General features: G+C 41.7%; 1 protein-coding gene across 4 annotated transcripts in view; it reads right to left on the bottom strand.

Moving 5' to 3' along the window:
• The window catches only part of CREB5 (cAMP responsive element binding protein 5), a 388,746-nt gene extending 371,245 nt beyond the window's left edge, over positions 1-17,501 (bottom strand). For 3 of the 4 annotated variants that reach the window (XM_063100058.1, XM_063100060.1, XM_063100061.1), the window contains exon 1: positions 13,978-14,065. In XM_063100058.1, coding sequence (XP_062956128.1) covers positions 13,978-13,980 — 3 coding nt within the window. In that variant the 5' untranslated portion in view covers positions 13,981-14,065. Of the gene's footprint in view, positions 1-13,977; positions 14,066-17,478 lie in introns of those variants that run through there. The other variant, XM_063100059.1, reaches the window with a different exon arrangement.
• Positions 17,502-22,235: the final 4,734 nt, after the last annotated feature.

The following is a 22,235-nucleotide window of genomic DNA, read 5'->3' as shown; positions in this document are numbered from 1 at the left end:
CCGCCACACTAAGCATCTACTGTCTCCTCCTCACCATACCAGTGCCACCTGCCATCTTCACCACTCAGCTGATGGCTACTCCAGCCTTGCGTGTCTCAGGTTGAAATCTTAACATCTTCCCTGACTTCCTGCTTACCCCCGCACCCAATCCCTCAGCAAGTCCCGGCAGCTTTACCCTCAAAATAAGCCAGAATCCAACTCCTTCCCACCATCTCTCCCACCCTCACCCCATCCAAGCCACCATGTCTCTTGCCTCCAAATAGGTCTCCCTGCTGCCACCCTTGCTCCTGCAGAGTCTATTCTCCAACCACCACAAGGAAGGTCTTTGAAGTAATAGACTCTCCACTCAAAACTATCCAATGGCTTCCTACAACGCTATTGATATCAAAGTTCATAGCACAATCTACGAGCCCGCATATGGCTGGCCACCCACCACCTCCTCCCCCACCATCTCCCAGGTGCTCCTCGCAGCTCCTCAAGCACAGAATCAAACACACCAGGCCTTTGTCCTGGCAGCTCCCTTGCCTAGAAAGATCTCCCTCCAGCTCTCTGCAGGAACCCCTCCCTCGCTTCACCAGCTCTCTACTCACATAGCGCCTTCCTGGAAAGGCCCTTCGGAAAGGCCTTTCAGACAGACTATGAAAGATGGAAGAGCATTTGCCTTGCTCCGTCTTTCTTTTTAGCACTTACCACTATACAACACATTACCTACTGACCTATTTGCATAGAGATTTTGTGTGTTTGGTTCACTGCCACATTCTTAGAACCTGGATGAGTTCTAACTAAAGAGAGCAACACCTTTAATGATGCACTTTGTTGGGGGACCACATGGTCATCTCCAGAAGCCCTTTTATCATAAAATTTTAATCCCCCAGAAAGGAAGTAGATTGAGTGTCTAACATCTTACTGAGATTGAGGCTCTGGAGAAGTAAGGAGAGGAGACAGAAGTCTGGCTAAGAAGAGGGGAAGGAGTAGGGTCTGTGATAGACAGGCCAGTCTCTGGGGGAGGGGGCAGGCCCCTGCCTGAGTCCCTGTGACAGGCATGGTGGAGGAACGGGAATGTGCTGAGAGGAAGTGGGGTAGGGACAGAAGGAACAACAGGAGTGTGGGGTGCCAGAGACAAGCGTGGTCCCTGTCACAATTTTGCCTAAGTTCAACCCTAAAGGAAGACTTTTCAACCGGCATAAGAGAGAAGGAGATGAATGTCTTCAAAGTACATATATCTCTTGCCAAAAGATTGGTCCTGTGCCTTCTACAATCACAAAAAAAAATCCACAGCAAACTCAAACAATAGGGGATGTTTAAGAAATTATGGTATAGCAACTCAATAGAATATTATACATAATCACAGTTTTGAAAACTATGTAGCAAGATAAAAAATGTCTGTGGTATAGTTTTAAGTGAAGGAAGCAGAATTTTAAAATGTGTCTATGCTCTCATTAAAACTATTTAAAAATTATTTCCTCTCTAGACAGGTATGCAAGGGAATGTAAAAATGAAAAATCAATGACTCCTTCGGGTTGTCAGATTCTCAGTGACAATTTTGGGTTTCTAAAATATTATGACAATAGTCTTTAAGCTACAGAGTTTTAAATTAAAGTGATGCTGGGGGGAGTGAACTTTGTCGATATACCTATAGGATCTCCCTAGGCTGGTCCTCCCAGGAACACTCACCAAGCATCGGACACCTCAAGCTGGCAATAGGAAATTCATGACAACAGTGTGTGGGTGTCCCCTTAATCAACACATTCAGCATGAATTAACCATCTACTATAAAATAGTTCAGTGAAGGAAATCAGAACTGAGAAACAGCATTCAGTTCTTGCTGTTATGGAGCTTATAATCCAGGACAGAGGATTTATGACAAATACAAAAATAAGCACAATAGATTTTTTTGAAAAAAAAAGTCATTAAAATATTAACAAAGCATTAAAGAATTAATTAATTTTGCATTCAGCTTTTGGTTTGGAGATCAGGAGACAAAGATTAAAATTGGCCTTGGAGAATGGTGTTTCCACAGGCAGAGGGTGACGGTCATGTGTGCATGTGTGTGCACACGTGCACATGGGGCCAGTGCGGTGGAGGAGGCCAGGAGATGTTCCAGGAAGAGGAGAGTCCGAGCATAGCCACTAATACAAACCAGAGTTCACTGCGGCTCTGGCTTGAATTTGGGGTATAGCTACGGCGATATGGCTGGTGTTGTCCTACAGGGCCTTGAAAAAGGAGGCCTGTGAAGGCTTCTCAGCAGGGCAATGAGACGTTTAGAGCAATACAATGAGAAGAGTCATTTGGTAGTCAGGATGGAAAGAATCTGAACTCAGGGACCAGACAAAACTGGTTCCAAACCACAACTCCTCCACTTACTGGTTTGTCACATTGGGCAAGTGCCTTCACCTCTGAGCCTCACTTTCCTTATCTATAAGAGGGTAATCCTAGGTCTTTGACAGGTTTGTTATGAAGATTGACATGGTAGAACAAGGCTCAATAAAGACTCAATAAATCTATTCCGCTTAGCTCTCAGTTCAAAGAAGGAACTGGTTTAGAAGGAGACAGGTAAGAAGGACAAAAATCACAGGACATTACTAAAGTGGAGTCTAGAAGACCTGGCAATGACATGTTCAAAACTGCCAAGGGAAAGGGCAAAGTCAGGAGGAAAACCCGTATGAGGATTAGTTCGTTTGGACAATTTGAAAATTAAGGAACAGCAGCAGTTCATTTAGGAGGAAATGTCCTGGGCGAAGTTGGAAGTTAAGGCCATTGCCTAGAAAAGAGGTGTGGGCCAGACACATATGATATAGGATGTAAGATTTTTAGTAGTTGACTTTTCCTGTTACTGAGGTCTGAGATGCCCTGTCAACATCCCTCCACTGCCCATCTTGAAATATTTATCCCAAATATGTAGAGAACTAATTGGATCAAAATATCCCATTGGCAAAATATTCTAACTGAATTTAGCATCCTGTATTTTACTCCATGACGTGTTTTTTTAACAGCTTTATTGAGATATAATTCACATACCATACAATTTACCCATTTAATATGTGCAATCCGATGGCCTTAGAATATTCAAGATTTGTGTAATTATCACCACAATCACTTTTAGAACATTTCATCACCCCAAAAGGAAACCACATACCCCTTAGTCGTCACCCACCCCTAGCCCTCGGCAACCACTAATCTACCTTCTGTCTCCATGGATTTGCCTATTCTGCACCTTTCGTATAAATGGAATCATACAAAATGTGGCCCTTTGTGTCTGTTGTGTGTGTGTGTGTGTGTGTGTGTGTGTGTGTGTGTGTGTGTGTGTGTGTGTGTGTGTGTGTGTGTGTGTGTGTTTGGGCAGCTGGCCAGTATGGGAAGGCCCTTTGTGTCTGGATTCTTTTCCTTAACATAATGTTTTCAAGGTTTAGCCATGTTATAATACGTATCAGTATTTCATTTCTTTTTATGACCAAAAATAGTTCAATATATGGATTTGCCATATTTTGTTTATCCACTCATTAGTTGATGGATTTGGGGCTGCTTCCACTTATTGGCTGTTATGAATAACCCTGCTATGAAAATTTATGTACACATTTTTGTGTGGACATGTTTTCATTTGTCTTGGGTGGATAGCTAGGAGTGGAATTGCTGGGCTATAGGTTTGTGTTTAACTTCCTGAGGAACTGCCAAACTGTTTTCCAAAGTGGCTGCCCCATTTGACAGTCCCACCAGCAATGCATGAGTTTCCAAACCCTCCACATCTTCATCAATGCTTGTTATTGTCTTTTGTGATCATAGTCATCCTAGTAGGTATGAAGTGGTATCTCACTGTGGTTATGACTTGTATTTCACGATAGCTAGATATGTTGAACGTCTTTTCATGTGCTTATTGGCCATTTGTGTATTTTCCTTGGAAAACTGTCTAGGCAAAACTTTTGCCCATTTTTTAATTGGGTTATTTGTCTTTTTATTATGATGAGTTTTTAAAATGCAGAATTTTGTTTTCCTTGTGCAAAATAGACGTAGCACATAGGCACAAATTGTTGTCCATCAATAACCACAAAAATCAGGATTTTTCTTCTCCCTACATTGAAACATCTATACTCAACCTGGTATGTTTGTGTGTGTTTATGCGAACTGGTGGTTTTTGTCCTTGTCAGTAAATATTAGCACATCAAAACAATCATTGTTAAGCCTGCCAGGGTGACAAACTGTGGCTGTATTTAATTCTTTCTTCTCAAGGTTAAAAGTTGGTGTTGCCCTTTTGATATTGCTCTTTCACAAACAGCAGAGAAAAATTCAAGGCCACATCAAGGACAATGCCACGTTAGCAAATTCATTAATCAGCACAACATGTATATATCTATTTTTACAGGTAGCCATGTTTTGCTAGCTTTGTAATATGGCTGGTAATATGTAGGCCCCCATCTCTGAAGACTTTTTCAAGTTTTTCTGAGAGTCCATCAGAGGCTTGTTTTTAACACATGCTAAAAAATATCCAGTTATAACCCACATCACTCCCAATCTGCCACTTCCCATAGTGTCCCACCACTACTTACTGCCTTCTTGATGGGCACACCTGCAGTTATGGGTTGAACTGTATCCCTCCAAAAACATATTTCAGCAGGAGCCTCCCCCACACGCCATGTCCATCACACAGAGGAACTTAGTTTCAAGCAGGCTCTGATATTTTGATTGGAAGAGAACTTCTTGCTTTAGTTAATTCCATAAGCATGTGTGGCTAGCATGGGGGCAGAGAGAAAGGCCAAACAGGAGCAGGAGAAAGGGAAGGAGGGATGGAAGGATACCCAAATATTAGTTATGCTAGCATGTCTAACACTGTATCTAGGACTGCACATATCACTTAAGCCCTGTGAGTCTTGGTTTCTTCATCCATGAAATGGGAATGATAATACCTATCCTTTGTATTTCACTGTTTCTATGTTATGTCACTCAAATAAAACAGATTATATAAAATTACTTAGAAAATCTGAAAAATGTAAGGTATTATTAAATCAGTGGTTGTCTAGGAATAGGCTCTTGAGCAAACAGGCAGTTACCTCACGGAGAAACACAAATGACATTTCAACTAATATTAACAGTCATTCCTGATTTTACACATTAGCATAAGCTCATGAATGCAAGTTAGTTTTTTAGCTTAATACATGTAATGTATTCACAAACACATGGAGGTTGAACCATATGAAACTGCTCATATTCAACAATGGCAGTTTCCAGTTTATGTGCTACTATAACTTCAGCATTGGAAAGCATCTCAGCAATCACTGAGCCCAAAGATTCTTCATCCTGGAGTCCGTGGCTTCTGAGTCCATCAACCTTCTCACAAACACGTACTTATGAGCCATTTTTCTGAAAACTGACTCCTAGCTTTCACTTAATTTCTTAAAACGTCTGTAATCCAAAACGGTCAGAAGAAATTGGCCTGGCCCTCCTTCTCTCTGCTTCTAGAAACTCTTCATACAATAGTTCTGACACTCCATGGCCAGGGAGGTCACTACTTTCTGAGACAGTCCATTCCATTGATGGTCTACTTGTCTCAAAATTCTTCCCTTTTTGAAGCCAAAATAGCAAACAGAGCAAACCCCATCGCCCCCCACCAAAACCCCAATTTTCACTTTTCCCCTGAAGAACCAAGAATAAATCAGAAATTATGAAGGTATTTCAAACAGTTCATGAAAAACCAGAATTAAAAATATAATTAAAAGATAATACAAATCATTCCATGAACTTTATGAAGTACCCTTGTAGTACACTCCTCGTCCATAGAATGGTTTTTGATGTCATGCACAAGCCTGAGCCTTCTACTTTCCAAATAAAATATCTCTAATTTCCTCTACCATTCCACCTAAGATCTGCTTCCAGAACTTTCAACTCCAAGATTGTCCCCCTTTAAACAATATTTCATTGATCAGCATCACTGTGAAGTGTGGGTTTTTATTCCCTTACATAAACTACAAAGCTACTTTATCTGTCTTTTTTGACTAACATCAGCTGAGCATATCCCCGTGCTGAGGAAAGCAACCGAGTAAATCCGAACAGAATTGCTCAAATAAGACCAAATGGATGTGTTTTCAAATTAAATGATAAAACTTTCTATACACAGAGCTTACCCAGATCCAAGCCAGTCTCCAGAAAGGAGGCATCTGATGCTGTGTGCCTAGCTCTTGGCTTCTCTGGATTCTCTCTGTGTCACAATCACAACACACACACACAGATGACACCTCTCTGCATTAGCCCAAAGTGCAAAAGTCCTCTTTAGATTTTTTACATTCCCATTAAGATATTAAAGCTGCTAGACCTAACTCGGAACAGTTTGTGCATTCTATTTCTCCATCTGGGGAATGGGTACAAGCAAAACTTATTTCCCTTTCTTTTATAATTGTGGCAAAATATACCTAACATAAAATTTACTATCTTAACCATTTTCGAGTGTACAGTTCAGTAGTGTTAAATATATTCACATTGTTGTGCAACCAATCTCCAGAATCCCTTATTTTTTTTAAACAAGCATTAAATAACTGAGACTCTGTAAAGGAATATAAGACTTCCTACATAGATCTCCTAAAATATCTGTTAAACATTAAATACAGATAAAGCATCCACATAATTTACTCTTACAGCCTTCCTTCAAAAAGTGTTTGTGCCTTAAAAAAAAAAAAAAAAAAAGCACATTTCCTGGAAAGGATAAAAGTGAACCTTGGGTTAAAGGGTTAATCTGTCTGTCTTGAGAATGTCCCTTCCAAAGGGCATGTCAAGTAACTATGTGTAACTGTTTCTCCCTGATTTTTGTAAGCTCTTCTGAAGCACATAAAAACATAATAATTGTACTTTGCCAGTGCTGCCTCCATTCCATCAGCAGACGTTACTGTTTTGTTTTGGTTTTTTAATGTTTTGAATGGTTTGGAGATTACCATGGGTATTTAGCAAAAAGTACAATTTCAAATTACATGCTGCTTCATGGTGCCAAAACACTGTGCACCATCATCTTTGATGATGTCAACAAAGCACAGCACCAAGAATGGTGGTTGTTAGTCATCTGGCTTTGCAAAACTGGAAGACGAAATTGTAAACAATGTGTGCTTAGACAGGCCTAATTAGAACAGATCAGTCTTAAATAAGGTTTTAACTTTTTAAAATCTAGCAATATCTTTTAACCAACAATATGAATATAAGCCAATGTTACAAATAGATACTTGCCCAAAAGGAGTCGCAACTTATCCATGGACATCCTGAAAAGATAAGCACATTTACAAGTATATGCCCTAGTAACATTCTGGTCCTCACTGGCCAAGGTTTGTAATGATATACATATGTTTTATTTTTTATATATATTTTTATTTATATACATATATACAAGCATAAGCACTATAACCATGTATATGTGTGAATATTAAAATTGCTTTAATTTTAGGATAATACATAGAAAAGGATCTACAATAATCACTCCCTGATGCTGAGCAGAAATTTCACTATTAACCGTGGTTTATTTCTCAAAGAACCAGAAGTGCAGACAGACACTGCCAATGGCTGAGTCCAACCTATCGTCATCATGAGGAGAAAATAAAAACCAAGTAAATACTCAAAAGCAGACGGCTTCAGACCAAGTGCAAAGACAGTACATTGGCAAAACAAGAGCTATAGCGTTTTATTAAAGACAATTCAGAAGCTAGGGCTAGAGTCTATTTTGCTCAACAAATGAATACCTAAAGCCCTTTGCCTTCAATCCCCCAAACAGATGAACAACCTACATCATTAATCTCATTGTCTCGCCACACAGTCCTCTAACAGTCGATCACAAAGAAGCCAGAGAGAGTTTCCCTAGATACCATCAAAAACACAGGTTTGCAACAGATGTTTCCATGCAACTTTTAGAATAGATCCCATGTTAAGAAATTAATATACCCTTATGTATTTGTTAATCAGTTCATGTACATGTAGCTAGCCTGAAGCTAAGGAGAAAGAGCTATTAGCAGGGAAACGATTTAAGCACAAATAATGCATGGGAAAGCACCAGAAATAATGTTATTTACCACTTCTGTACAAAGACAAGTATAACAGTTCATACAATTGAAAAATCCCCACCTGGAACCCAGAGTAGTGCTTGTATTTAGGTTACATGACACTAATAAATATGAGCTCCTTTCTCACACTGACCACTTGTCTAATCAATAAGCAAGATGCCTAGCCTTGTCGATCCCTCAGTTTCTCAATCTAGAAAGTGGAGACTAGAGCTATATGTTAATAAATGGAAGATAAAATTTTGCCAATGAATGTTACAGGAAACCCAAATATTATCACCACAAAAATGCAGAAAAACACGTAATTTTGAATCAAAAACTGGTTTAAAGTCATGTTTTAAAAGCACTTGGTCAAATAGACATGTATTTGGAAAGAGATGGCTCTTCAGGGGAAAGAAGAGAGGGTCAGGGTGAAATGACTCATGAATTCAGGAATGCAGAAGCTGTCGACAGCATAAAGTCACAAGGGACTGACACCAAGGTCTCTTCTCTCCTCCACAAGCGTGCTGTTTGTTGACTCCCCAAGACGATTCGTGAGGAGTTTGGAAATTATTATTATTATTATTATTATTATTATTATTTTGGTTCGTTGCATCCTTTAGTGAATGCCCAGACTGATATATTATAAAAACAAAAAAAGTATTAAAATAAAACATTCTGGTGTACATTGAGAAATATTGATTCTTCTAATATTTTAAAAGGTAACAAATAGAATGAATACCTTAAGTCTAGGGGGTTATAATTAACTTCTTGACATGAGCAACTTTGGTCTAGGCAATGACACAAATCTTGTTAAAAGCTTGGAGGGAAGAAACTCTCAAATGGAGTAAGATTTTCTCTCCAAAAACAGCTAAAAGCAAGTAGTATCTGGGGCAAAGAAATAAGCTGGCAAAAATAACTGAAATGGGGATCCTGACCTTTTCCAAATGCAGGATTTCTGAGGCTGTATGTAAATGCAATCCTAAATTAAGATTTCCAGGGAAGCAGACCATTTTAAACACCCATATTTGGAACTTAAACAAAACAGAATTTATGTGTGGTACAAAGAATTATCTCCTAAAATTTTCACTCTGTAAATTTTAAATTTTATTAATTATATTTTCTTAAATATGTTTTATAGGGTACAACCCCCACTTGATGCCCTTGAACTCTGAATGAACACTTTACTGCAATCCCTTTCCTTAAATAGAATCATAGAACATTACAGTAGAAGATTCCTTAGAGATCAGTTAGAACTGAGGTGCTCAGCCTTTGCTAAACATTAGAAACACTTGTGGAGCTCTCAAAACATACACCCCAAACCACTTAAATCAGAATCCACAGGTGGTTCTACTGGGCTGCCAGAATTAAGAACCACTGATAGTCTAGCACTGTCTGATACCATAGTCACTGGCCACATGTGGGTATTGAACACTTGAAATGTGGCTAGTCCAAATTGAAATATGCTGTAGTTGCAAAATACGCACTGGATTGCAAAGATTTAGTACCAAAAAAAAAAAAAAAAAGAAGAACATAAAGTATCTCTTTAACATTTTTATATTGATTATATGTTGAAATGATAATATTCCGGATACATTAAATAAAATGTTTTTAAGATTAACTTCATCTGTTTCATTTTACATTTTTAATGCGGCTACTAGAACATCTAAGATTACATATGCAGCTCACATTTGTGGCTTTCAATATTGGACAGTGCTGGTCAAGACCAACAGTCTCTTATCACAAATGAAGAAACTGAGGTAGAGCAGCATAATGGGTCAAGGCTGTGCTTTGGGGATTTCCTCTTCCAGTCTTAGGCTTTTCCTGTTGCCATAAACCACATGAGTGCAGAGCTGCGAATGACCGAGTCTGTGATACCATCAATCATATTTCAAACCTTCTTTTTCACTTTTGCCTTGCTAATTGTTTCTTTTAAGATTTGATGTTAAATCTATTTCCCTTACGGAAAAATACCCCTCTCCGTAGTGCACATATTTGTGATTTGTTAATGTAGGGTTATTCATGAAAGCAGAGTAGCTGGAATGGACATTTTAAAATAAATCTAGGGAAATATTAGCATAAGGAAAATGCAGAGAATGGATGAAGAGAACTGTTAAGGCTTTTAAGATGTAGATGGTTAAGTTCTGATCCATGAATATTTTGCCATGTCGTAGTTTACAAAATGACCCCAGAGGACCTCAGCATTCTAAGAGCCATCTTCGAAACAGCATAATTCCCTGCTCAGAATTTAGAAGCTTGAGCCTATACTCTTGTCTTTCCTACCAGGAGTCAACACTTTTCTGGACAATGTTGTCATTGCAGTGAGGCAAATCAGGCTCTTTATAATGGTGTACCACATCATACCTAGGTACCCTGGTGGAAATGAACTCAATGCCTTCCACTCTCTCACGCATGGATAAAGACCTGGTCATTCAGAAGCCAAACTCACTTAAAGAAGAAAATCTTGTTTTGATAAAGTGAAATGGTCCTACCAGATCTGGTGAATGGAGATTAAATGTATTTCTTCTAATAATCAGTTAAGTGAATTCAAGCAATGTATTTTCCTCATTGGGAAGCCAGCAGAGACAGAATTGCATAAAACTAGCTGATATGTGTTATATTTGAGAAATCATGCCTGCCACACGGGGGCTGCTTAGTGAAATAAAAGAATAAAAGAGACCTGAATTCTGATATAAAAACTTCATTCAAAAAACTGGAAAAGAAACCTATGGATCAGGCCAAACAACACATATATAGTAGATACATTCAAGATTTCTATTTAAGATATTGTTGTTCCCCATCCTAAATACAGCATAGCCTAAATATCATTTTAAATCAAATGTTTGGTGCTCTGGAGCCCTCTGTGTTGCATGCATGATTTCCATTAGTTATGATTAGTCAAGTTTTAGCAGCCAAACCTCAAAGAGCATATTTCCAGACTCAACTCACTTCTCACGTAGTAACATTCATCTCCAAACACTCTCATAAACATCAACTTGGAAAGATAATATAGTATAGACAGGTCCTAGGCAAAAATATATATGCTAGATTAAAAACTGCACTTGTTGCTATATTTGACAAAAAGAAAGATCATTTTAACTTTAAATAATTTTTCGGATCCCTTCCTTAAAGATGATAAAGAAAAGACAGGAAGTTAAGAAAGTTGCTCCTTTGTTCTGAGACAGTCTTTTAGACCATTTTTAGTTCCACCTGGCTTTTATTCTCAAATGAAATCTGGATGGTATAGTTTTATAGGGCATGTCTAATAACAATGGTGAAGAAGTAGAATTTAAGTTAAAATCAACTAAGGAGGCCAGTATCAGAAAAATTAACAGTGCAGATATTATATAAGAATAAATGGAATAGCAACTACAGTTTATATGTTCAAGGCATTCATTCAAAAGATCTGATAAAAATTTCTTTGAAAAGTTAGTGGTCAAAAGGCTTGAAAAGAGCAAGCATCCAAAGCCATGGGTTATGCTACATTTGCGACAAGGGCATCATAGCACCTGACTCATGGAAAGAGAACCCAGCCGGGAGGCAGGGACCAGGCTGGCCAGGGGACACAACCAGGCCTTGGGGTCTCCTCGGTAAAACCAAAAGTTTGGTCTATCAGTAGGAGGATCTCCCCTCCTGCCAGCATCTGCACAATGCTACAAGCCTTCCTATCTCAGCACTAGAATCTCTAAACCAAAAGCAATTCTTTTACTCCCTCTATGATCAGTTCAAGTCAAATGCCAACATGGTAGTTTTCAATTCTTGTTAATTTTAGGGTAGAGATTAGAAATATGAACCTTAGGGAAACAGAAGAAAGCAACTGAAATATGTATTAAGTGATAAATTGATTCTGATCTATTTCTCAGGGAAAAAAGGGGGTAATAGAGTGAACTTGGAGGACAGAAATACTGAAATATCAATGTTACATCTTATCCTTTCAGGAATTCATCCTAAACTTTGTTTTATTTTGAAAGTCCCAAAGTCCTCAATAAGAGCTTCAAAAACTTTACTCATGTTTCTGGAAGAGTGTATCAGTACCTGGAAATTTCTAAAAGTCTTCTCTCCTTTTTTTTTTTTTTTAATTTTCTTATGTTAAATCCATGATTTGTGATTCCCAACAGTGAAATACTAATGGATACTGAAAAACACTAATTGCCCATTTTTTCCCTAATTACAAAATGCAATAACTCTTTAGTGAAAACATTAAACATGATGTCATTTTTAAAGTGCCAGACTTTCTATTTAAAGCATTGCCACAAAACGGATAGCTTATTTAGTTTACAAATAGCAACGCAAAAAGGTTCTTCAGTGTCTTTAAATCTGTTTAGCATATCTGAAAGTGTTTCTTGCTCACACTTAAATATTTGAGGCTACTGCCCTTCCCCACAGTTTATTATCTTATCTCAATTGTATAATTTTCCTAAATAGAATTCAGAGAAACAGTCCTAGATTTAAATTTTTAAACACTAATTTATGGAAGCATTGGTTGATTCCCATAATACAGCTGGTAGTCAAACTGGACAAGATAATGAATTGACTGAGATCATTGTTCCATCTTCATCCAAGAAAGCTGCCTCTAAAAAAAGACCTTAAATTGTTGTAGAAATCCAATTTGTAAGAAGCAAAAGAAGCATACAGATGGGAAACACCAGCCATGACCATATTAATTTTGTGGATAACGGCATTGCTTTTAAGTAAAGAAGAAAAAAAGAAAAGATGACAAAAACAGTTAAGTCCACCGAAATCCCAGTTTCAATCTAACAACACAACTAGGAGAAAATCAAGTACAAATACGAAGTTCCTATCTTGGGAATCCAGTGAACATTACACACCACAAAATAATTTTCAGCTTAATAAAAAGCAAACTCTAAGGAAATACTATAGGACAGTGATGTATCATTGCTAAAAAGTAAATTATAGTAAGAAATCAGGAAACTAGAAACTTCACATCAGTACAAATAGCCATGGAAGCTTCACGATTGATTGGTTTTGAATGTGCAGGTATAGAAAACTGACAAATAGTCATAATGAGAATTTTCAACTTACTATAATTGAAAAGCTCTACAGGAAAAATTTCTCTGACAAACTACCATTCATTTAACCACCTATTGAAATAAAAGATAGAACATCACAGAGATATAGAAATGAAAGCATGGTTTTCACTTTTTTTGTGAGAATGTGTTCTAATAAACTATCTGTTCGGGTATAAACTATATAAGGTCACACCTGACTTCTAATTGACAAGCAATTTATAGATATCAGCAATTTACATTAAAAAATGATTGGTTTGGAGATATTATCAATTGGGCAAACATATTTACTCTAAATAAAGTTGAAAAATAAAAATTGATATGAATCAGTAAGTCTTTAAAAATAATAGATCTACATAAAATGCTACAAGCAAAGGAAAATGAGGAAAAATTACGGGGACACACAAGCGGGTTCTTTTATTATTTGCTTTTTAAGTTTTAAAACTAAAGTAATAGCTGATATTCAATCAGTAGCATCCTTCGTCAGGAATACAGATCTAGATTTGGATGTGAAATATGGGGGGTTTTTGTTTTGTTTTGTTTTAGGTTTCTTTTTTAAGAACTTCTTTCTTATTAAAACTTAAGCATTGACATGATTCATGAAAGCTCACAGAAAAGGGCATTCTTACCTGACACATTATTTAACATGCTTCATAGCTTCCTCACTGTAGTTCACATGCTCATGAACATACTTCACCCTGGAAATAATAGTCTTATTCACACACACACACATACACACACACACACACACACACACACACACACACACACACACACCCTTCCATACAAAATGCTAGAAGTCCCAGGAAACTGACAAAAGCAAATTAAAATTCTGTGCAAAATAAGAATTTCATTTCTGAATTCTACCTATGAAAATATAAGATTAGTACCGTTTAACCAAGAGCAAAGTTCTCTCTCTGCTTAATAAACATAATAAAACATCATCTTACCATTATCTGCAGAATAAAATCAGCAACGTGTTGCTTCCTGCAGTCACCAAATCAAGTTTTTTCTTCCCTCCTTTCTAGTCACTTCTCTTTCACCAGCAAGATTAGGAAGAAAATAACTCTTTGAGTATTTGCCTCAGTCTTTCAGACCAGAAGATTGTGAAACTAGCTCTTAGTGAAAAGAACAGGTCTGGTATTTTACAATCACTTCTGCAACCCAGAGGTACCTCCTGGACTCTCTCTCGTACCTCCTTTCCTCCCTCGTTCTCTAAGTTCCTTTTAGTAATGAGACTAATTTTTCCAGTAGCCTTAAACTCCCTAGATTTAACTGACATGGAAAATGTGACTAAAAACTTGTAGAACTGTCTAGCCTCCAACCCTACACAGAATCAACTTTGTTGTAAGTGTTGAAGAACACCTCGCAAGCAGCTACACGTTCAGTTTATACTCCTGCCCTACGCAGCACAGAACACCAAATAACAGTGCGCCATCTAGTTAGCAAGCCGCAATCTCCATCCGAGAAGGGGGGACACCTTCATACCCTGGGAGTTAAGAACTTGTCAGGGTTCAACTGCTCTAAAGGTCCAATTGTTTGTTTAAATTTAAAAAAAAAAAACATATATCTCTACTGAGATAATCCACATCTAGTGGATATGGGAAAATTTAGGTTATAATGGCACTAAAAACTTTTACATCTAACTTTGATTTACAAGATAAAAGCAAGTTTTAAATTAAAGGGGCTTTCTGTTAATAGAGCTTATTATCCTGAAGACAGGAATGATTTTCTTCGAAAGTTGTCCCTGGGTGCATGCCTATTATCTTTGCTTTTCCCCTTCCACTAATGAGCATTTATCTAAAGAGCCTGTTAATCCTCTGATGTGTGCTTCTGGTCAGAGGTAACAGTTTGAATAAAACCACTAATCACTGATCACTAAATCACTGATCATTAATCACACTCTCCAGTGCCCATGACCTGGTCCATTTTCCCCTTAGGTCTATGCATCACAAACAAGAAGTTTAACGTTTTCGATGCATATGTATTGTTATACTATTTCATCTGTAGCTGGGAATAAATAATAAATACTGCCACAAACTTGGGGAGAGATGTCAATTAGACCCCAGACAGGAGTTTCACAGATGCCTACCCTGCAGCACGGCTTTCACTTTGAAGAAAGTAGATCTGATTATAACAAAACATGTGATCTTCAAGAAATTCCCACATATTCAGAATATAAATTCTCCTTTATTTAGCTTTCACTGACTCCAAATCAGAGAGCACTCAAATCCCCTTTCTCCCTCCATCAAAACCCTGTTAGTAAATTTTTTATTTGATTTCCCCTGCACACCTCCCTCCTCCCCCACAGAAGGGTTCTTTTTACTTTTATCCCTTCAACAAGTCACACACAGGATTTTCATTTCAACTGCCAGAGACAGAGATTCTGACTCAGTTCAATGACATATGTATTTAACTTCCTCTTTAAACATAAAAACTTTAGAAAATAACACACGCACCAATTTATTGTACGGTACTTTGGGTTCAACGACTCACATTCCCTCACTTTGTAAATGAGACGTTTAATCTCGATCCTTTCAGCTAAACTTGATTTAGTCAGCGTCCTCACTTCTTAAGTCTTCTCTCCAGCTAAACGGTTCTAGGCAAGCGCTAAGTGAAGTTAAGCACTTTGTTTGCAGTGGGTGTGTTTGCTTTCCCAAGTCACCACAGGGACGCAGTATTATCATAATGCTTCTAAACATCTCCTGAGATGCCTTTTCTATCCGGGCTGAGCATTTTCACCCTGGAGAAGAGGGCGTGCTGGTGCCTTTCTTAAATAATAGAAAAGAACAGATTGTGCGCTGAGCAGGTACTGTGGTCCCCTTAGACACCAGAAGCTCTTACCCACACTCCAGGGACAGTGTTGGCCCCAGGGAAAGCTGTAAAAGGCGGGGGCGGGGCTAGCGTGATAACGGTGTGGGCGGGGGAGGGTGTAGAAGGAGGGGTCTGGGAGGAGAGGGCAATAAAGATGCCCAAGGAGCTGGCGCTTGCACGAGTATGTTGGGGGGTGGGGGTGGAAAGCAGAGTTGCTTTGTCAGTATTCTAAGTCCCTGAACCCTTGAGTATCTGAAGTTGTTAATCAAACACTTAACTGGCCTGCAGAATGACGTAATGGACCTGTATCCAGCCTTTATTCCTTGACACATGTCAGAAAGGGAGGGAAAAATAAAAATCAAACGCACCCTGCAGACTCTGACAATGAAATATACAAGCAGCCCACTCCAGCTCCCGGCCTTGAATAAGCATCAAGTGGGGGGTGGCACCCGTTCAGGGAGAGCGGGAGGGCGGGTGGTGTGGACAAGGTCTGAGGCTTTATCTACCAGACACCCCCTGGAAACAAATCTACTGCGAAGAAGAAGCGGGAGGCTGTCGCCGGGAGAAAACATCTCCTTGGTTCCTTCGCGTCTTGCCCCTCTAAGAACTTCGTGAAAAGTTTAAGCGGTTGCGTCGAGAATCCGCCGCAGAGAGAGGCTCCGCCGCCGGGTGCTGGGCACTGCCTGGGCGCCTCCGCGGCTCGAGCCGGAGCTGTCATTTGGGGCAGCGGCGGCGAAGAGGTAAAGATGCCAGAAGAAAGGGACCGAGGCGGAGGCGGCTGAGGAGCGAACGCGAGCAAAGAGCCTCGTCACTCTCGAGCCTGGAGCGCCCGGAGCGAAAGCCAAGTGCCCTCCAAAGGTGACCTCCCCTCCCCAGGCGCGCACACCCACCAGCGGCGGCGGGCAGCCCTGCGGGAGAGGTGGCAGCAACAGGCTCGGCACCCAGGAGAGAGCGAGCCCCCTGCGCGCTCGCCCGCGCGCTCCGGGGCGACCCGGCGTCCTCGCCGCGCCCGCTGGAAGTTTGCAAACTTTCTCCGGGGGTTCCACCGCATCACTGGGAAGCTGCGGACGCGGGGGCAGTTTTCCGGCTCGCCGTCTCTGCTGCCGCCGCCGCCACCGCCACTTGACCGCACTTCTGCAGGTTTCCGCACCTTGCCAGGTCTCTGGAGGCAAATACACACCCCCGATTCATAACTGTTCCCCGTGTCAGGGAAACTCACGCGCGCTCCCACACACGCACGCACGCCGGGCGGACACGGCGCTCGCTCCACGTTAGCATCCCTCCGGTCGCACGGCGCGGCGGCCACCAAGACGCGCTCCGGGTCGGACACGGCGTGGGGTCTCTGGGGTGGCCTCAGGACACAGCAGAATTCCACAGTCCACCAGCAATTGGGGCCGGACTGCCCTCTGGTCCGCCAAAATGTTTACAAACACAGATCACCCTCCAAAAAATGCATCGCATCTTCCCTACTCCTTGCCCTGTGACCTGCCCACTGGACCAAGTAACCTCACGGCTGCTGCCGAGAACCAACCCCTGCAAACAAGTACGCTCCCGAGATGGCTCCCGCGGCAAGTGCAACAAAAGTGGCTAAATGCAAAAAGCCCCACAGTGGCCGAGCCGTATTTTTAGGAACTTACCAAACAAGTGTGGAGAAGGCAAGAGCGGAGCCCGGGTGAAGGGACCACGTTGGACTGAGCAAAGATTACAATACATTCTATTTAGAGTGCATTACATCACCCCCCCGGTGACGTCACGTGGGATTCCTGAACTTCTAAATCATTGCGGTCCGCTGGGGAGGGAGCGAGGGAGGGGAGGGGCCGGCGCGCCGAGGGGGCGTTCCCCGCCCCGGCCCCGCCCCTCGAGCGGACCCTGGTGCACCCGCCGGGGAGCGGCGGCAGCGGCGGCGGCGGCGGCGGGGGCGACCGCGCAAGCAACAGCTTGCAGAGCCCAGCGCCGTGTGACACGGCTCCCTGACATTAGTGGTGTGAGTCAGCTTGGAAACAATCCTCGTGGTTTCAGACAGGACCATGGAGGAGGCGCGGACACCGGCTCTCCTGCGGGGAGGGCCTGGTAGGGTTTGAAAGGTGTAGGCATGGGGGGTAAGGGGGTGAGGAGAGAGGTGGGGAGGGGATGCTGAAGGATGTGGGAAGAAACTTTCTGCCAACAGAAATTCAGGACGCTTCCCCTTCCACCCACCAGAAGATGTCCAGCACCTTTCTGCCTGCGACAGTCGTGACCTCATTACCGTGCTCCCTGCATCCTGGCTTCTCAGAGCGCACGCTGGACACTCCTTCTTCACCACCCTCCACCCCACCTCACCAACAGGGGAGTAACTTCCTTATGGTGCACACGCACATGGAATACACAACCCCCACCCTTTCCAAGACCCCCGCTTTGTGCGTCTGCGAGAAGCTGTAGGGAGGGTTGCTCCTGAAGGCGAAAGGTGAATCACAGCTAGAAAAAGTGATGAGCCTGATTTAGACTCAGCGTCAGAGCCAGAAGGGCCCCTGGCGATCACTTCCAGAGCTTCCTCGGTAACTGGCCCGAGCTCACACGCTGGGAAGCGGCAGAGCCAGGGCCAGAATGCAGGATACAGGCGCCTGGTCTGGAGCGAGAGAGGAGCCTGGAGTTCTCAGCAACAGCCAGTCACCATCTCCATCACCATCACCGTCCCTGGCTGAAACTCCTTTGGGAAGTTCTAGCTGTGAGTAGGATTCAAATGAAGGACATAGGCTAAATTCCAGCTGGAATCTAGGCTACTACCATTGTCTTGCAGCAGCTCACACTCAGGAAGCACTGGCAACCATGCGAACCCCCTTCAATAAGGAGAAGTAGGACAGGTGTTATAATTACCCACATTTTACAGGTGAGCTAAGGCAGACTCCAGAAGGTTAGGGGGTTGGCCTGAGATCACTTGATAAGCAAATAGTGGCAGTTGGACCACCCCAACCCGTTTTCAACCCCAAATCTCAACTAGGCTCCTTTATAGAACCAGGGGTGAGCATTCCCTTCTTGGGATTATTGGTGGTTAGAACCTCTGCTAAGAAGGTATTGGCTGGGAGTTGGATCTTTGCTTAGGAACGGGTTAGCCACCATTAACAATAATCATTCCTGACATTTATGTAACATCTGACATTTACATAGTACCTCTCATCCCAATGCATCACAACCGTAACTGTGGAGTTTGCCAGAGAATCATGACTGGACTGGCTAGAAATTGTAATGCTTTGCCTGGATTGTCACATACCTCTCGGCTGTTTTTGACATACTAAATGAAAGAGCACTGTATTTCCTTTCTGTTTTTAAGTGTCTAACTGACCTGCTCCCCTTTAGTGTTCCTTGAAACCACAGGATCTGATGACCGTTCATTCCTCACAGCCATATTCAGAAGTCATCACTGAGCTTTCTGCTTGTTCTTTTCCACATGTAGCCCTGAAGGAACTGCAAAAGAAGGGCTCCAGTCCTAACCTGAATCTTAACCAATAAAACTTTAAATATGACAGCTCAATTGCCTGGGTTTATGGAAGGAAGCAGTAGCCCGCTCAGCAACAGCTTCTTTGCCCACATTCCAACTCAATTACCAGTACAGCCTTTTCCACCCAAAGCAGGTATCTACCTCCTTCTCCCTGAAAGAAAAAGTATGAGGCAGTCAAGGAGCAAAGTTGAGGCAAAAAAAAAAGGGGGGGGGATATAGTTCAAATGACAGAGCTCAGTTTGAGAGCTTATCTTTTTTCCCAGCTGACAGGTATGCACCAAAGGAATAGAATGGAAAATTGAATAAGCAAAGCTGAGGTCATTATCAAAATATTTTAAAACCTGTAAGTAGTTAAAAGATATATCAATTTAAAACATTTAATTCCCAATGTTCTCTAAACAGAAACATATACAAGGGTACTTCAAAAAGTTCATGGAATGATTAGTATTATCTTTCAATTAAAATTGTTTGTCCATCTTTAAAAATTATTGCTGACCTTTTGTTTGCCATACTGTCACTCACTAAACAATGCCCCTATCTGAGACATGATATGACATAGGAACACACATCAAACTTTTTCAATGATTCCCCAATAAATTGATAATCATTAGGTTACTTGGAATCTCTGTAAGTAGAGAATTTCTCTTAACATCAGCGTATTATTCATAGTGCCAACTCCTTTCTCAGCTTCTGCTGAACTGAAATTCACATTTCAAAATGTTTCTAGCTATTGTATTACAGAATTAAATTTTATATGTTCTAGATCTCTGTTACCAAAGAACAAACACAAAAATCTTTTCTGAATGTAAATTGAAGAAGAGAGATGGTATTTATGAGTGTGGTCTCTCGTATCAGCCTGCCTGAGTTCACAACGTGGGTCTGCTGCTTGAGCTTTAAGTAGGCTCTTGGTTTCTGCTTCTTTATCTGTGTAATGTGGATGCTGGTGATCATTATAGTAACTCAAGTTAAGAATTATATTACTTGAGTTAAGAATTGTGCTTGGCACAGGAGAAGTACTATGTAAGCACTCACCCTCCTTTCCTTAATGAAAACGTTGTAGCTAATGCTGTGATAGGTGGGCATTCAGTGATTTTCACAAACTTAACCAAATAAATGAAAAGGGACCCTTTTACCCCATAATTGCCCCAACTCCACACTGCCCTCCACATGCATCATCTGTACCAAGCAGCCTCTCATCTAGCAAATCAGGCCAGCAGAGCCCTCATGTTTGCAGACACATTTCTGCCTACCTCATGCACACCCAGTCCCTTCTAGGATGTCTCAGAGACAAAGTTCCATGGAGATGCAGTTCCCGGGAGCAGCCAGGCAAGGGCATCACTGGGGTACCTCAGCTGCTGGTGGCTATAACCTGGGACATTTGCCCTCTGGAACACAAGCACCACCACCAGGAATGCCATCTCAGCCACCAGGTCTCCACCCATTATGGCCTGCAGGACATGGGGAGACAGGGACCCTTACACCAGAACCAAGGTAAACTGGCTGGGATATCACCCACCCGGGGCCCTCCCCAGCCCCACCTCACCCCCCTCCACAGGGTAGGGGCTCAGGCAGTACATAAGTGTGTCAGGGAGATTGGATCTATGAGGAGTTCACTGGCACCTACACTGACCAATGAGAATAGATGAGACACCCCCATCCTCTAGACCAGGGGGGTTAACCCGTTAGTTGCTAAATCATGGGGCAGTGGAAAGAAGAGGCCTGGGCACCTAGGCCAGTGGGGAAGCACTTGAGGGAGAGGGGTCAGAGCAGTGGGTATTTACCAACCCCTATGGAAGAATTGTAATATTTTAACAAATTAGCAGACTTACTAATGCTTACCCACTAAATATCAGGCCTGAATAGAACCATCCCAATGGTCCTCAGATAGGAAGAAAATCTCTGATCTTGTACTTTGGATTCAGTCATTTCTCCAACATTCAACAAACATTGTCAGACCTGCCTGGTGCTGAGGATTTTGAAAAATGAAAATGGTCTTCTTCTTCTTACCTCCAAGGCTCCCACAACAGTTCTCAGACTTAGTGGCATAAGCAACAAGCACCTGAGCAACTTGTTGAAAGCAGTGTCTTGTGTGAGACTTCCCAAGGATTTCAGTTCAAAGGTTTGGCATCGGGCCCAGGATTCTGCATTCTGATAAAAGTATCTGGGGACCCTACTTTGAGTGACTCTGGTTTAGTGAATTCATAGATGATCAGCAACCCAGGTGAAGGGATAGGAAAAGAGTCAGCCTGCATGCAATACACAAAAGTATAACCCAGGGCTCATGTGCTTAAGGCCAAGCCTCTAGCAGCTTCCCATAAAGATGCATGCACCCTGAGAGAAGGTTTCTCCCCATCCCTTCTGCACGCACCACTCAGAGTGACCTTTCTCGTTCACTATTTCATTTGAGGCTTTTCTTAACTGGGTTAACAGTGCTGGTGGGAGGGATGCTGCTGAAGCCAACTTTGTGGTTAAAGCCCTAGCTAGGGACCCATGGGGAAGTTTCTATCCCTCCCAATATGACTCTTCACCAAGTTTCTTCATCATCTTATATGAAGGAATAAAGATTTCCAAATAAAGGGAAATGCAAAATGCATCCAAAGACAGACACAACCACAGTGCGGTTAGCTAATGTTTACTCTATGCCAAGCCTTGAGCTAAGGTCTTTACGTATTTTCTCAGTTAATCCCCACAACAACCCTGTGAAGCAGTTGTGACCATTCTCATTTTGCAATGAGGAAATCAAGCCTTAGGGTGAGTAACTTGCCCAAGATCACACAGCTGGGGCATAGCTGAGTTGAGTGAGGACGCCATGGCACTGGTGCCTGTTCCAGCTTGTGCTGTGATAGTCCTGAGCCCAAGTCAGTTGGAGGATGAGAACCTAGGAAAGATGAGAACAAGCCAGAGACTGGCAGTGGACCA

Source organism: Cynocephalus volans, chromosome 6 (genome assembly GCF_027409185.1).
Source record: "Cynocephalus volans isolate mCynVol1 chromosome 6, mCynVol1.pri, whole genome shotgun sequence".
In the NCBI taxonomy this organism is placed as follows: domain Eukaryota; kingdom Metazoa; phylum Chordata; class Mammalia; order Dermoptera; family Cynocephalidae; genus Cynocephalus; species Cynocephalus volans.
This window is presented reverse-complemented; position numbering and strand designations above follow the sequence as displayed.